This window comes from Urocampus carinirostris, chromosome 10 (genome assembly GCF_059441175.1).
Source record: "Urocampus carinirostris isolate Australia breed hairy pipefish chromosome 10, RoL_Ucar_1.0, whole genome shotgun sequence".
Taxonomy (NCBI): domain Eukaryota; kingdom Metazoa; phylum Chordata; class Actinopteri; order Syngnathiformes; family Syngnathidae; genus Urocampus; species Urocampus carinirostris.
The window spans coordinates 28,325,041-28,340,157 of record NC_142358.1 but is presented as its reverse complement, the minus strand read 5'-3'; the positions used below and the strand labels follow the sequence as shown (position 1 = coordinate 28,340,157).

The window sequence follows — 15,117 nt, the reverse complement described above, 5'->3', positions numbered from 1 at the left end:
AAGGTGCTTCTGCAAAATAATAGTGGCCACACAAAATACTGAATTTCAGAAACTTTTACTTAAGGGTGTACCTACTTCTGTTACTAGGGGGTTTAGCCACTAATGGCTATATTTTGATTTTTTAGAGGGAAAGAATACATTTAATAATAATAATAATAATAATAATAATATTTACACTGCTATATAAGCTTTACACAGACTACCTTTCATTGTGTCAACGCAGTGCTGTTAACTTAAACATTAGGACGAAATCTCAGAAATATGAGGCGTGTACTCACTTTTGTGACATACTATATCTAAGTAGGTATAAATAAGCCCGACTTGTCAACACTTTCTCCTTTATACAAATCCTGGGACTTCAGGACATTTTGCAAAAATGTCTTTAATTTGGGCTGATTGAATGATGGCTGCGTCCTCCTACCCACCATCTTGCCAGAATCGCTCATCCTCCTTGTCTCTAAACTCTAAACTGTGATGGTGACACAAAGAGCATGCTGGGATCATGTATGCAAACTACTAAGTTCACAAAAAGTCTTAAAAATAGCAAAATAACCCACCATTCATTCGATGAAATATATAAAAATATACTTAAAATAAGCTGAATTTCCTGCCAATGTGGTAGGAAAAGTTTCTTCATCTACAAAGAAAACCATCTTTTTTTTTAACAAATTAGGAACATTGATTAAATGAGCAAAGTTCTCTAACATCAACCAAATAATACGATTTTGCTCATTTTAAGTATAAAGAATCTTATTTGCCTGGAAATGTTTAAGACGTTTTAGGATTATAATGTTTAATCATGAAACAATTTTCAGCCTATGTTTATTATTTTGCAATGTACAATGTAAAAAAAATTGTAAAATGTCATAATTAAATATCAAATACAATGCACACAGTTGTCATCATGATCAATTTCTTGCAATCATACATCTCAGCCCCTCCACCGACATCTTTCACATTCCTCACAATTTGTAAACAAACACAAGCAGGATGGTCCGGTTTGTACTTTTGGGGGAAAAAACTAGTTGGGCAACATCATGGAAATTGATTGCCATAAACATCCTCCAAGATCCAAAGGTTTCCATCAGTGCTTGACCGCACTGTTGCAGAAAGCTTTGGAGACTGAACCAAACATTGAACTGCTGGTGCTGAGCAACCATGGCTGTCCTCCCCACCTTGAGAATCGTACTTGTATCGGTCCTTTTCCACTGTGCATCATCGGCTCATCTCAACGACACGTAAGTAGAGCCGAACCCATATAAAGAATCGCAACAAGTTTCCAAACATGTTGTGAGTGTTGGTTAGAATAGTATACCAGAGTTTACTGTAAGAAAGAGACAAAGGACTACTGCGTTTACCTGGATCATGTAGACAGGATCGTAGATAAACCCAGACTCTTTAGGGCATTGAGAAGCCCTATTGGGCCAGTTTGAGGCCAGAACCAGCAAATGGGTACCAGCTGATGAGGGCTAAAGTAGTTTTGGCAATTGACAAAGGGAAATAAACCTATGAGGGAACAAATTTGCCAGGATTTCAAAGACAACTTCTGGATGATATTTAATAAATCGTGATTAACAAATGTGTGTCCTGGGTAAGCAGTGCACCTTTAAAATGAAAGCATGGTAATGGACACTCTTGAGTCGGGAGGTAGAACAGTTGGAAAATCTTAACTCTCAATCAACACACTACCTTTCAAGAACCAGGGTCAGGGAACTCTGCGATGGGCTTCCTGATCTTTGGTTGAAGTCGCTGAAATGATCAAAAAGCTCTTTGGTGGATGTGATTCACCTTGAACTCATTAAGGATCGAGATGTCGGGAATGGTGCTTTTTATTGGCAGAAGAGGTTGTGGTCTCATTTTTAAATGACAGGTATTAAATGACAAATGTTGGATAGGGAGGTTGAAGTCTTTGTTTGTTAAAGCACTTAAACAGGTACTTCAGGTTTACTACCAGGGAACTACACAGTCCATTTTTCAATTTCTAGGATGAGAATCAGAAGAGTGATCGAAAGTTTCGAGGTTTCGGGAATGTTTCGTCTCTATTAGGAGTATTGTGACACCTGATGTGCTTCCCAGCATGATGTTTCTGTTCTGTGGATCAATGCAGCATCTTCGCAGTGACCGCGAGCTCCCAAATGAGGGGGGCGTCCGAGGAAACTCTGTGTGCCCTCATCAATGGACCCACAGAGCCCGTCATCGTGACCATCACTTTGAACATGGACAAACGTAGCACCCTGGTCCTCAAGAAGAATATCAATGATGACTTTTACAAGTGCCTGACATTTAGAGTAAGTGACCCAAGTAAATCCATCTTAACCTCGAGTAAGGATGAAATGAAATGATCTGCATTTATATAGCGGTTTTCAAGTCACTGACTTCCCAAAGCGCTTTACAGTGTGCTTCACATCTCCCAATAGCGGCTTTGTATTGCAGCCATGTAAGACGCTAACCTGCTTATTGGGCGTATTAGGGGTTCAGTGTCTTACCCAAGGACACTTCGACATGTAACATGGACAAGCCGGGATTCGAACTGGGATCCCTTGATCCCAAGACGAGCGCTCTACCTCCTGAGCTACTGCCGCCCCAGGATCATCACATTTGTGCAAACTCTGTTAATGATCTGTTATATTCACTTGACTTGTTGTCACTATAGGTTCCAACTGTGCGGGCCAGAACTGTCGCAACCATAAATGTAGTTGTGAAAGGTACGATGGACACCATGAAGAAGAAGAGCAAAGTCCTCATTTTGCCGCCGTCTTTCATCCACATTGTCCAGACTGATAAACCTATCTACAAACCTGGACAGAAAGGTAGGTTCCTGCAAAGGAATGATGTACGAAAGAATCAAGGCTGGCAGGAGGTGTTTGCAATTAATTATATATAATTATATATTTACTATTTGTTATTTATATTTATATATCTATATAAAAAATATCTATATATTTGTTGTAAAAGGATAGTGGGATGTTTAGACGTGTTCTAAGAGATGGTTAGGGCACCACTATGATGCGGCAGGGGTAAACCAGTGAAAGCTGTCGAGCACAAGAGTGTGTTGTGTCACCCTGACCAGAGTGACATGGCCGCTTTCTTGTGTTCCGTTTCAGCTGGGGGGACGAAAGCATGACCAACTTAGGTGCCGAGGTGCCTCACTTGTTTGCATGTGTTTTTCTTGCTGTCGGTCACCCCTATCGAGGGATATGGCCAAGGAAGGAAGGAAGGAAGGAAGGAAGGAAGGAAGGAAGGAAGGAAGGAAGGAAGGAAGGAAGGAAGGAAGGAAGGAAGGAAGGAAGGAAGGAAGGAAGGAAGGAGGGAAGGAGGGAAGGAGGGAAGGAGGGAAGGAGGGAAGGAGGGAAGGAAGGAAGGAAGGAAGGAAGAAAGGAAGGAAGGAAGGAAGGAAAGAAGGAAGGAAGGAAGGAAGGAAGGAAGGTAGGTAGGTTGGTAGGTAGGTAGGTAGGTAGGTAGGTAGGTAGGTAGGTAGGTAGGTAGGTAGGTAGGTAGGTAGGTAGGTAGATAGATAGATAGATAGATAGATAGATAGATAGATAGATAGATAGATAGATAGATAGATAGATAGATAGATAGATAGATAGATAGATAGATAGATAGATAGATAGATAGATAGATAGATAGATAGATAGATAGATAGATAGATAGATAGATAGATAGATAGATAGATAGATAGATAGATAGATAGATAGATAGATAGATAGATGGATAGATTTAATTGTTTTTTTATTTGTGTATTACTAGTACACTTTTGTCCATCGCTCCTTTGACTCTGTTTTCCTACCTACCTCAACAGTGCAGTTCCGAATCGTTTCCATGGATACCAGTTTCATCCCCATGGACCGACTAGTAAGTTTTTTAGTTTGTTTCAAAAATAACTCTAGATGTTTGTCCCAAATTGATAATAAACAAATGTGACCTATCATAAATGAATGCTAAAGGTCCAAAGGCCAAGTGACAATTTTTCATTAAAATAAACATGATGTTGAACTGTATTTGGTGCACCTACATGACATTTCTGTTTTGTTGTTTCAGTACACAGTGGTAGAGCTTGAGGTAAGAATCTCATTTTTAGACTATCAAATTAGCCTCGTGTGCATCGTACAGCATACCTGTCAACCTCCACGGCTCCATGCCCCAACAAACTGTCGTATTTTCCCTTACAAAATACAAAATAATCTTACACCATATTTTTTTTTTCAAACGTGTTTATGTATGTTGTTTAACATTTTATATTTTCCATGTGTTTCGTTATATCATATATATTGTTAATTAATATTTTGTTGTGAGATACTGAGTTGATCGACATGAATGAGGATTATTATAAAAAAAAGTACATGTAAATATAATAAAGTAGAATAATACATTTATGAATTCATTTTCTGCATTAAATTATTGTTGGTAATATACTGATTAAAGGGATAACCACAAACCTGTCTTTTTTCATTTTCTTATTTTATACTCCCTTTTTTCTTAACTTCTTTATACAACATAATAATTCGTAATATAGCCGTAATAGAGCCGAAAAAGCTGGTTCTCTAAAAAGAGAAGGACTTCCTTTCACTACATCAAACCGCTCGCTTCGTTTGCAACGAAAAAAACGATACCGAGATAGAGGCTTCCGCGGCGAACTCGTTTGACTTGATTGATTTGCCGTTTCGTGATAGTCGGTATGTACCGGATGGTACCCATAATTCAAAAATTTGCGTTTTTCCGTACAGATTTTCTCGTACATTGTACACTTCTTAAAATGCATAATAAACGTACTTTGTTACAGCAAAACCGTACAGGTTGACAGGTATGATACAGTATTTGCATCAAATCTTAATCTTCATCTATCCCTTTTCTTAACTGATTATACTCATAAAGGTCATGTTGACTACTGAATCCTATTATAGGTGTCATTATTGCCAGGGTAATCCCTGTTACTGGTTTGCCAACCAATCACAGAGCAATCCAAAATTATATTTAGGTTTTGTGACAGGCTGAAGGCTTTTATTCCTCTTGGAAAGATTGCAGTGTCTGCTAAGAGACGGCTTATAGATGTCAAGTCAAGTCACATTTATTTGTGACACCCTTAATCATACAATGTCTCAAAGGACTGCACAGGTTACAATTACACCATCCCCTGATCTTAAACCATCATGCTAGCAAGGAAAAACTCAAATCCGTTAACACGATCTATTTGTTATACACGCTTTGATCTTTTACATGAACACTAAGAAGTCTGTTTTCCCCCCTCTCTTGCTCTGCTGAGTTTAAATGAAATAAAAATGAAGAAGAGTAAATGTATCCCTAGTATGACATTTTGTTGGTGATAGGAATGAGTGGAGAGGTCTTGTAAAAGGACAGTGGGATGTTTAGACGCGTGCTAAGGGATGGGCAGGGCACCTGTATGATGCAGCAGGGGTAAACCAGAAGCTGTCGGGCCCTGCTGTTGAACAGAAGAGTGTGTTGTGTCACCCTGACCAGAGTGACATGGCCGCTTTTTTGTGTCCCGTTTCATCTGGAGGGACGAAAGCATGACCAACTTGGTGCCGAGGTGCTTAACTCTTGGGTGTTTGGGCATTTGGGTTGGCAATGGTCCCAAAAATTTTGTGTGTGTTTTTTGCTACTTTTTCCCTTTTTTATTTTCTTTGTTTTTGTATGTGTTTGTCTTGCTGTCGGTCACCGCTCTCGAGGGATATGACCAGACTAGATATATGTCTAGATAGATATATGTCTAGATAGATGTCTAGATAGATGTCTAGATAGATGTCTAGATAGATGTCTAGATAGATAGATAGATAGATAGATAGATAGATAGATAGATAGATAGATAGATAGATAGATAGATAGATAGATAGATAGATAGATAGATAGATAGATAGATAGATAGATAGATAGATAGATAGATAGATAGATAGATAGATAGATAGATAGATAGATAGATAGATAGATAGATAGATAGATAGATAGTATGACATTTATGATACTTTGCGGTGTAACAAAAAATATAAGGTTACGATTTACGCTTGAGTAGCAAACTTCTGCATGACGTCTTCACGCAGGATCCCAATTCCAACCGAATTGCTCAGTGGTTGGATCAATCGGTTACCAATGGAATCCTTGATCTTTCGCACCCCATAATTCCAGAAGCGATGCAAGGAACCTACATCATTACTGCCACCACTGACAGAGGAGAGAAGGTCTCCCACAGCTTCGAGATCAAAGAATACGGTCCGCTTTAGTTGTTACAAACTATGATGCTTGTTTCAAATTCCATTTTTGTTCATATTCATTCATATTCATTGTTTTAGTTTTGCCCAAGTTTGAAGTAACTGTTCAACTGCCAAGTGTGATTTCAATCTTGGATGAGAGTGTCTCAATGAACATTTGTGGAAAGTAAGTGTTTGGATTCGCAATTCACTTTTCGTAGCAAGCAAGAAAATATTCAAACTCAAGTCACATTGTAAACTTTTTTCGGGTCTTGTTAAGAGTCTTCAGGTTTGTTCTTTTTGTATTGTAATTTTTCAGTAAACCGCATGATTGTGCTGAGTGAGAAATACCAGTAATTACCAGTAATCACCTTTTTCTTCTCCGTGCAGATACACGTATGGAAAAGCTGTTGTTGGCTCAGTCAAGGCAGAGTTTTGTAGGAATGCGATTCGATTCTTCTGGCGTTCTCCGATGCAGTCTCACATCTGCAAAACATTTTTCCTGAAAGTTAGTCTTCATTTATTGCAAAACCCTGAACTTTATGAGTGTAAAACGGAGCATCTTCCATTTCCAGACTGATAACAGAGGCTGTGCTACACAAGTTGTGAGCCTGGCAGATTTTGCCCTCAACCAGTACATGTATGACGATAGTTTTGTGGTGAATGCTGAACTGGAGGAGTTCGGTACAGGTAAGATAGTGAAAGGTTTGACCTACCCTCATTTTACCAGTACAAATTGATTTCTTGTTTTCATTTATAATCATGTTCTCCATCTAGGGGTTGTGCTGAATGGCAAAGGACAGGCCACCTTCAGCGCTGTCATCAGAGAAGTCACTTTTGAAGATACACCACAAGCGTACAGGCCTGGCCTCCCGTTCATGGGAAAGGTGGTTACTCTCAGGTTGTGGTTATGGAAAACCTTCGATGGCTGAACAATGTTCCATCAAATTGGTTTGCAGGTCAAAATGATTGGTCCGGACGGATTGCCGGTCGCCAACGAGCCTGTGTACTTGTCAACCATGAACTCCATTGAGCTGAAACTCATCACAGATTCAAAAGGCATGGCCTCGTTTTCCCTGGACACCAGCAACTGGAAGGACAATGTGAATGTTGAGGTCTGTTACAAGTCCCTCTTTATTTTTAGGTCCACTTTCACAAATGCTATATTTGGCTAAGCTAGCTCTCATCTCAGTCCAAAAAGCGAATATGATCCGATCAAAGTTTTCCAATTTATGTTGAAAAAAATAATTTTACAGCCTGGTAGACTTACCCATCCCTAAACACTAGCTGTACCCTTTTTTATTTTATTGGTTCAAATATAAATCTATCCACAAGCACTCTGTATCACCAGGTAGTTAGTTCTAAGCTAACGAGGGAGGGTTTGTCTTTTCTCTTTTCATTTGTTGCTGGGAAAATGTTGGAGGCCAACCGAGAATTAATAAGAAAATATACAGATGAATGCCCTTGTGTACCTCCTCTGCATTCAATTTCAAGCAGTCACCTGGCTTTTTCATGTGGAGCTAAAACTGCCCTGGTCAGAAATCTTGTCTTTGCAATGCTCAAAATTTTAAAATATACCTTGTGAAGAAATACTGTTGATCTAAAGTTATATGCGGTAACCGTTGACTAACCATTTCGAGACATTATCATTGTGTGCAAACATGAAACTGGTATATTTTGACCAAGTATAGAAGTCTCAAAATAGTATAATTACATATTTGATACTTTATTAGCTGTTAAAGGAGGATGCCTTTTTTTTATCCTCGCCGTATTTGTTTTACATCCGATTTGTGTAAAAATAGTGCTCAAGTAGAACAGTTCGGTTGAGGTTTCAAATAACGATAAAATGAATAAAAACAAATACAACAGAATGTTATGGGCTTGTGCCGACAAAACAAGGCATTAAAAATCATGGCAGGCTATGACAAAGACAAAACACAAATGTGTGGAATATTCCGAAAACGAACTGAAAAACTCATGAAATTATTACTGTATGTAGAGTAAAAGATTTCAATATTTTAACACTGTATAAGATAGAATATTAATAATCAAGAAGTTACAATGTACATTTTTTTAAATGTTGTATTTTTTTTGTTCGGTAATCGACTAGATAGCAGCCTAGGTGACCCCTTTATACAACGTTGGCATTTTACAGAAAGTCACACATAAGAAATTCATTGATTACATAAATAAAAGTGTGGGCACATAGTTGGAGAAGTCCTCAACAAGTTTAAAATTAAATATTTTCCCTATTAAGTATTTATTACATTGCCCAACTGAGTTCAAAAAGCCTTTATATGTTTTTTTTCACCACGCTTATCTGCTTTTATCTTACTTTTATCATCGGTGTTTCGGCCACTAAGTGCAAGACTGGAGGAAATGAGGCGGATAGGGTGAGATGGGAGGAGAATAATTTCTCGTGTGTGGTCGCGGTTTTCATTTATTCCAGGATGAAAATGAAGAAAGTAAGAAATGGACTGTTTCAAATCATTCAAATGCCAAAGGTAATCCCCCTAAAAATAAAAATAGAAGTTTATTCGAGTGTGCCTAAGAGAGACACGTACATATTCACGCCATACAAGCAGCTTGACAGAGCCTGCAATGATGGTTTCAGATTATTTTGAAGTTACGGACACCAACTTTAAAAAAAATAATCCCAATCTCATTATCACAAGGAAAATTAGATGATGAGCCTCAGATCGAAGAAGAGCTTCAACACAAACATATCATAGGAGGTTATCCAAACACCACGGTATACTCTGTGAATAGTCTAAAAACCTGCTGGAGAGCTGTATTACCCCAGTTTTGAACCCAAATATTTACATTTTATTTTATTCCAATATACAGTATGTTTATACATTATTTAGTCAGCCGCTCTTTGAATTGGTCATACCCCTTTTACAGAGGGAAGAGTTTTGCCATACCACTCATGTACAAACACCTAAAATCTTATACAGGTATGACAGATCTTTTTTGTCTGGGACTTGCTAAAAGTAACACCAATATTACTATTTGACCGCGTTTTCATTTTTTTGTGTAAACAGGCCAAGTCCCAACAGAAGCAAGACAACACATTTGTCCCAGACGTACGGAAACCGGAGTACAGAAACGCCTACCATTACCTTTCTGTCTTCTACTCCAAGAGCAGTAGTTTTTTGAAGATCACGCCGGTCAGCGAGAAAATTGCCTGCCACGGACAAGCCATGATTCGAGCTAGTTACATCATCCAGGGAGAGGAGCTCAAGATGGGACAGAGGACTTTGAATTTTTTTTACATGGTAAATTCAGCAGAGTGTTCCGAGTCGACTGAACTAACGGTTTTTAGGCGCCCACTTTGATTCCATGTGTACTTCGTAGGTGATGTCCAAAGGAGCAATTGTGCAGCATGACAGTATATCAGTGTTTGTAACAACGGTTGGAGGTAATCTTAATTCTTTTGACCTTATTCATTCGTCCATTACACAATTTTTTTTCATTAAAAAAAAATATTCAGGGATTTATCTTCTTCCTCAAAAGGCCACAATAAAGGGACAGCGTGTATTATCTAAAGCGGAGGTTTCCAACGTGGTACCCGGTCACCATTGTTTGTATATTTCCTTATGTTTTTTAGAACTTGTTTATGCTTGCACTATACAACACACCACATTTAGTCATCACATAATACATAGTTTCCCTTAAAGTGTCAAACATTTCAGTAAAACTTTTAAATTGTAATTTTTCTTTACCTCAGGGATGTCAGACTCTGTTTGGATCTGGCACCAGAACCAGACTTTTTATTTCGATGTGGGCCGGATCACAAAAAAATAATCAAAAAACATATTAGCTTGGTTTTTCGGTATTAAGCTTTTTAATTCTATAGTAGCCCACACTACATTTTATAATCACGGCTGACAAGGAATCTTTTCTGAGCATAACATGTTTATTCACAAACAACGGCTAAACATTTATGTTTAGCATTGAATGTGTTAATTGGTTTATTTTAACGGTTGAGTCAACACAGTTTTACACCTGAATCTACTCACCACACCAGACAAATTTCAAGGGAAACTCATTGAATGCCCTCTAGCGGCCGGAGTGAGCATTTGGTTTGCATTTATTTATAAAAAACATCAAACCTTTTGAAAGAAACGATCTAGACAATTGCTTCTTTTTTGACATAATCAGAAATTTATGGGAGGCCAGATCTAATCATCCATCCAGTCTTTATGTTTGACATGATTGCCTTACCGGCTTGAGACAATTTAAGACTAATTTCACAACATGTAACATCTTGCTTCTACTTCTGTCAGAGAACAAAGGAGAGTTGACCATACCTTTACATCGCGTGATGGACCTGGCACCCTACGCTCAAGTAGTAGTTTACACCGTGCTGCCTGGTGGCGAAGCAGTGGCAGACAGCCAGGACTTCCCCATCCAGCTGTGTCTCAAGAACAAGGTCATACCAGCTGCTTTTTACTTACATAAACCAATGTACTCTATATTGAGTTTTATTCATTTTTTAAAGAACAAATCATATGTAAACTTGAATCCATGGCCACTGGCCAACTGTTGCCTTCCGTACAGGTATCCCTGAAGTTCTCGTCCCTCAAGCAGCTTCCAGCAGAGCAAACCACTTTGAAACTGCAGGCTCAGCCCGGTTCTTTGTGCTCTGTCCGAGCCATTGACCAGAGCGTCCTATTGCTGCAGGCAGAGAAGGAACTCAATGTTGAATATGTAAGATTACAACAAGAATGTAACACTGGGTAGGACATATGAATATGATCAAATTACCTCATTGATACAATGAGTTGTTGGAAGTTGATACAATGAAAAAAACATCTATTTTAATGGTGCCTTTTAAAGGTTTTTTTGCAGTAGGAAAAATTGAGATACGTGGTATTTATATGCACCCCAAAAATGGCTCTATATTACTGTATATGTCACTTTCACCATTTAGAAGGATTAAAATAGTGCTGTCAAATTTCAACTGCACCAGCTGTGGCCCAAAAATCCATTAGATTTAAAATATGTATGTTAAAGGGACAGTGTGTATTATTTGACTTTAAGATGTCACTGTCGTTGTCTTACTGTAAGCACAAGGAAAAATACAAACTATGGAGACTCAAAGCAACCAAAAGGCACCGTTTTACTTCTTATTTTGTTTCTCAAAAGCACAAGGAAGAACACAAATTACGGAAACTCAAAGCAACCAAAAGGCATTATTTTACTTCACATATTTTGTCCAACGTTTTGAAGTTTTTGGGTACCCATAGCAGCAAGATGGTAGACATTTAGGTGATGCTCATGTTATGTCAAATAAATGCACATTTCTCAGCCTATGGATATTTTCAAATATGCACAATTATATGGTAGTTTGTATATTTTTGATTATAATTCTAATCAATTTTGTTTTATGTTTTTCATTGAATGAAGTTTTCATTTACCACTAGGAGGCACCAAACAATAAACAATGTCCCCTCAAAGCTTTTAATATAGCGTATGATTTGTTCTCCAGCAATGTATCCTTATTTTTTACTACTCCCCTATCAGTTTTTATCTGATCATGAGGTCTGTATTTTGGTCAAATTTGACAGTTTCCTGAGGATGAAATGAGTGACGTGGCAGTATGCAACAGGGGTTGCAGTTTAGCTGTAGGCCAGAAGTGGCAGTATTGAGTTAAAAAGTGACAAATTCTGCAAAGTACCTGTCATGCTACATTTGTTTCCCCTCCAGTGTTAAGTTCTGTTTTGGTGTTTCTGAAGTCTAAGCAGTAAATGCACACAATATCAAATTACAGTACCATGGGATTATTTATTTATAAAACCGCTCCACGAGACAATTTGACTTCATTGATTTCATGTTGTTTGCAGGTTTATGGTCAGCTGCCTCTGCAGAAGCTGTCGGGATATGCTTACGATATTGAAGATTCTGAGCATTTTCGTTGCTTTCCTGGCCCTGTCCCATTCATTGAAGAGGGAGTTTTGATGCCACGTCGGAGCAAGCGTTCAGCTTTCTTTTGGCCGGTCACTCAGAAAGATGATGTTTACAGCATTTTCAAAGTAAGACTTCAGACTTGACTCGATCATAGATCGAGTTCATTTTAGGGTACGTGCCTGTTTTAAATATTAATATTTTCTTGAGCTCACTGGGAATGGTGAGGAAGCACAGATAAGTATAATAAATTGGTAGTCCTTTATCAGGGCAGGATTCTGTACATGGAGAGGCAGGCAGCGAGGCAACAGTAACCAGATCATCAGAGACAATCAAATGCAATCCAATAGACAGTCAAAAGGTTCGGTGATCCAGTATGTCCAAGCAGCAAAGTCGATGGTCCAATGGTTCATCAGGCGGTACTCGGATTTCGGGCAAGGGTTTGGTTCAGTGACATTGTGTTTGTAACGTGACGAGAATGACAACAAACTAGCAAGGAACAAAGGGGAGAGAGTACTGAAAAAGGAAAGAGGAAAAGTTGTGATGGGAGGATAAAATGTGGGAAAATCAAGCAGAGAACAGAGAAACAGAATTCAGAGTGCAAGATTGTGACAAATATAGCTAAATGTTTGTAGACTGCCTTTGCAGAGTTGTGATAAAGTCAAAATAAAAGGTAAAATAATGGAGACCTTTTTGTTTTAAAAGTGACACATTTGTGTGTGTTAGATAAAATCATGCATTGACAACTTTAGTTAGTATCATACTTATTCTGTGTGTAGAGAAGATAGGGATGTATAAATCAATAAGTATAAAACACCATTGCATCTTAAGAATAAAATTATTTCCAGTATTAAAAAATGTAAATTGAAAAACTGGCGAGTAATTAGAGTCCATTGCGAAAAATTGGAACTGTGTTCAAAAAATGAATAGTACATACATTTCATCTATTCATGGGGGAATTTTTTTTTTCCACATTCATTGAATAAAACCAATCAAGCATCTAGTGTGATTGGCTTATCAATAAATGTTGTCCATTTCAGGAGATTGGAGTCAAGTTGGTGACAAATTCTGATGTGAGGAAACCCTTCATCTGCCAATATCGACATTTATTTAAAGGTAATTGTTGTACCTTGTGTTGAAACTCTGCCGTAATATTTGATTGCTCATTATTTTTTTCTAATCTTTTCTGACCAAGTTCCACTGTTTTAACATTAAATCTGGAGCCTATCAGCTGTTGGATTCATGGGGATTTTTTTTCCTCCTGCAGAGTTGGAAATTATCTGACTTGCTTTGCAAGTTGGTGTTGAGGGACAGGCTTTTATTTCTACGAATGTTTGTTTTGAATTTGGCCACAGACGAGTGGTCGGACAAAATAAGAGCTAGAGATGAGCAGTCCCTTTAAAAGTTTTATTACAGAATATCCTGGGCATAAATGAGCCATGTGCAATGACTGTAGTAATTCACAAATGTGAAAACCGAGGTGGTTTACTATCATTATTATACAAAAAGGGAAGTCCATAAGCCTATTGTAAATCTATTTTAAAGTTAAACGTGAATCACTAAAGAGGTCCTACAGTTTCTACTGTTCTACTTGTCAGTCTAATGGAAATCATACTCAAACCACTCAACATTTGCATGCACAACTCAATTGTTTTTTTAGTAACAGTGAAAGCTGAACTTTATTTAATATGGACTTCTGCACTGGCATTCTTGATCTTATGACCCTGAAATTGATGTGTCCTGTCCCCCTCGTGTATTCCACTCAAAGGAGTAAAATTATAGACCTATAGGCCACTTCTAAACATAAAGTAAAACACATTTCGAGTTACATGATTACAAATATATAAATGAAAAAGAAGAAAATGCACAATCATGACTAAATAGGGGCAGTTGTGTATTTCAATACATACTGATTCATTCCTTCACCTTCAAAAAAATCCAGGATTTCCGGTAGAAAAAGTTCAAGTTAAATTTGTTTATGGAATAGGATATACTTGTGTGAATTTTATTTTTTCAAACAAAAACTATCTGTAATATGTCCTGAAGGTAGTGCTGAAAGTTTGTTTGCTGCACCAAGCGCTGATCTTGCAGAACAAAGTGTAGATGACCAAGAAGAGACCGTTCGGACATTCTTTCCAGAAACATGGATATGGGACCTGGTTCCTGTTGGGTAAGCATAATTAAAACTTAACCTAAACACTGATTTACCATTTTTTTGTTTGAGCTGTTCATTGTCCTGACACGCATGTGTGTATGTGTGTTTGTAGCAACACGGGTATCGCGAATGTGGAGAAGACGATGCCGGATACCATCACCAAGTGGGCAGCTGATGCTTTTTGCATTTCCCCAGTTGGTTTCGGTGTTGCACCCACAACTGCGCTGACGGCCTTCCAGCCCTTCTTCGTCAGTCTCACAATGCCCTACTCCGTCGTCCGTGGGGAAGCCTTCACTCTCAAAGCCACTGTCTTCAACTATCTCTCCAAATGCATCAAAGTACGCTTTAAAACAAAAATAATATCAAAGTCTGTAATGAGTGTTTGTTTTATGGAACTAGCATTTTGGTTCTGGGTCACTATTTTCGTCCATAGTACCTCTACAGGGTTTGCTCCAGTGTTTTATTACTCTGATGTCCCAATGGAGATTTAATGTCAATATACAATTGTGTCCAACCAAATGTCCAAACTGTCACCTCCAGAAAAAACAATGTGCCGTATTGGGTTACAAAAAAATTGTCAGTGTCCTTGGGGGAGTGGGGGAATCATTGACAAGTTGTTTGGTTTGATTTTGTTCTCAGTTTGCACTCCAACTTGCAAGAGTTTTGGTCACGCAAGGAACAATTCAGTCTTATTCTCTTTTTTATTTTTCATTGGAATTCAAGGTTGGTGTGATGAGATTCCGGGTTGACAGTAATTAAAAGGGATTTATCAGAGAGTTAGCAGTGTTTAGGTTGAAAACCTTAAACACAGGATCAGAAAACCAACTGTGTTAAACATCCATCCACCCA

At 38.2% G+C, this 15,117-nt stretch overlaps 1 protein-coding gene across 1 annotated transcript in view; it reads left to right on the top strand.

Annotated features, from left to right (window-relative positions):
- Positions 1-1,158: 1,158 nt before the first annotated feature.
- The window catches only part of LOC148358595 (alpha-2-macroglobulin-like protein 1), a 29,129-nt gene continuing 15,170 nt past the window's right edge, over positions 1,159-15,117 (top strand). Inside the window, exons 1-19 of the mRNA XM_088346331.1 lie at positions 1,159-1,238; positions 2,108-2,288; positions 2,654-2,810; positions 3,803-3,855; positions 4,042-4,062; positions 6,057-6,225; positions 6,306-6,390; positions 6,594-6,711; positions 6,779-6,893; positions 6,981-7,090; positions 7,163-7,318; positions 9,248-9,481; positions 9,561-9,624; positions 10,493-10,638; positions 10,767-10,916; positions 12,053-12,241; positions 13,154-13,235; positions 14,160-14,283; positions 14,381-14,606. Of these exons, the coding sequence (XP_088202457.1) occupies positions 1,159-1,238; positions 2,108-2,288; positions 2,654-2,810; positions 3,803-3,855; positions 4,042-4,062; positions 6,057-6,225; positions 6,306-6,390; positions 6,594-6,711; positions 6,779-6,893; positions 6,981-7,090; positions 7,163-7,318; positions 9,248-9,481; positions 9,561-9,624; positions 10,493-10,638; positions 10,767-10,916; positions 12,053-12,241; positions 13,154-13,235; positions 14,160-14,283; positions 14,381-14,606 (2,460 nt within the window). The remainder of the gene's footprint in view (positions 1,239-2,107; positions 2,289-2,653; positions 2,811-3,802; positions 3,856-4,041; positions 4,063-6,056; positions 6,226-6,305; positions 6,391-6,593; positions 6,712-6,778; positions 6,894-6,980; positions 7,091-7,162; positions 7,319-9,247; positions 9,482-9,560; positions 9,625-10,492; positions 10,639-10,766; positions 10,917-12,052; positions 12,242-13,153; positions 13,236-14,159; positions 14,284-14,380; positions 14,607-15,117) is intronic.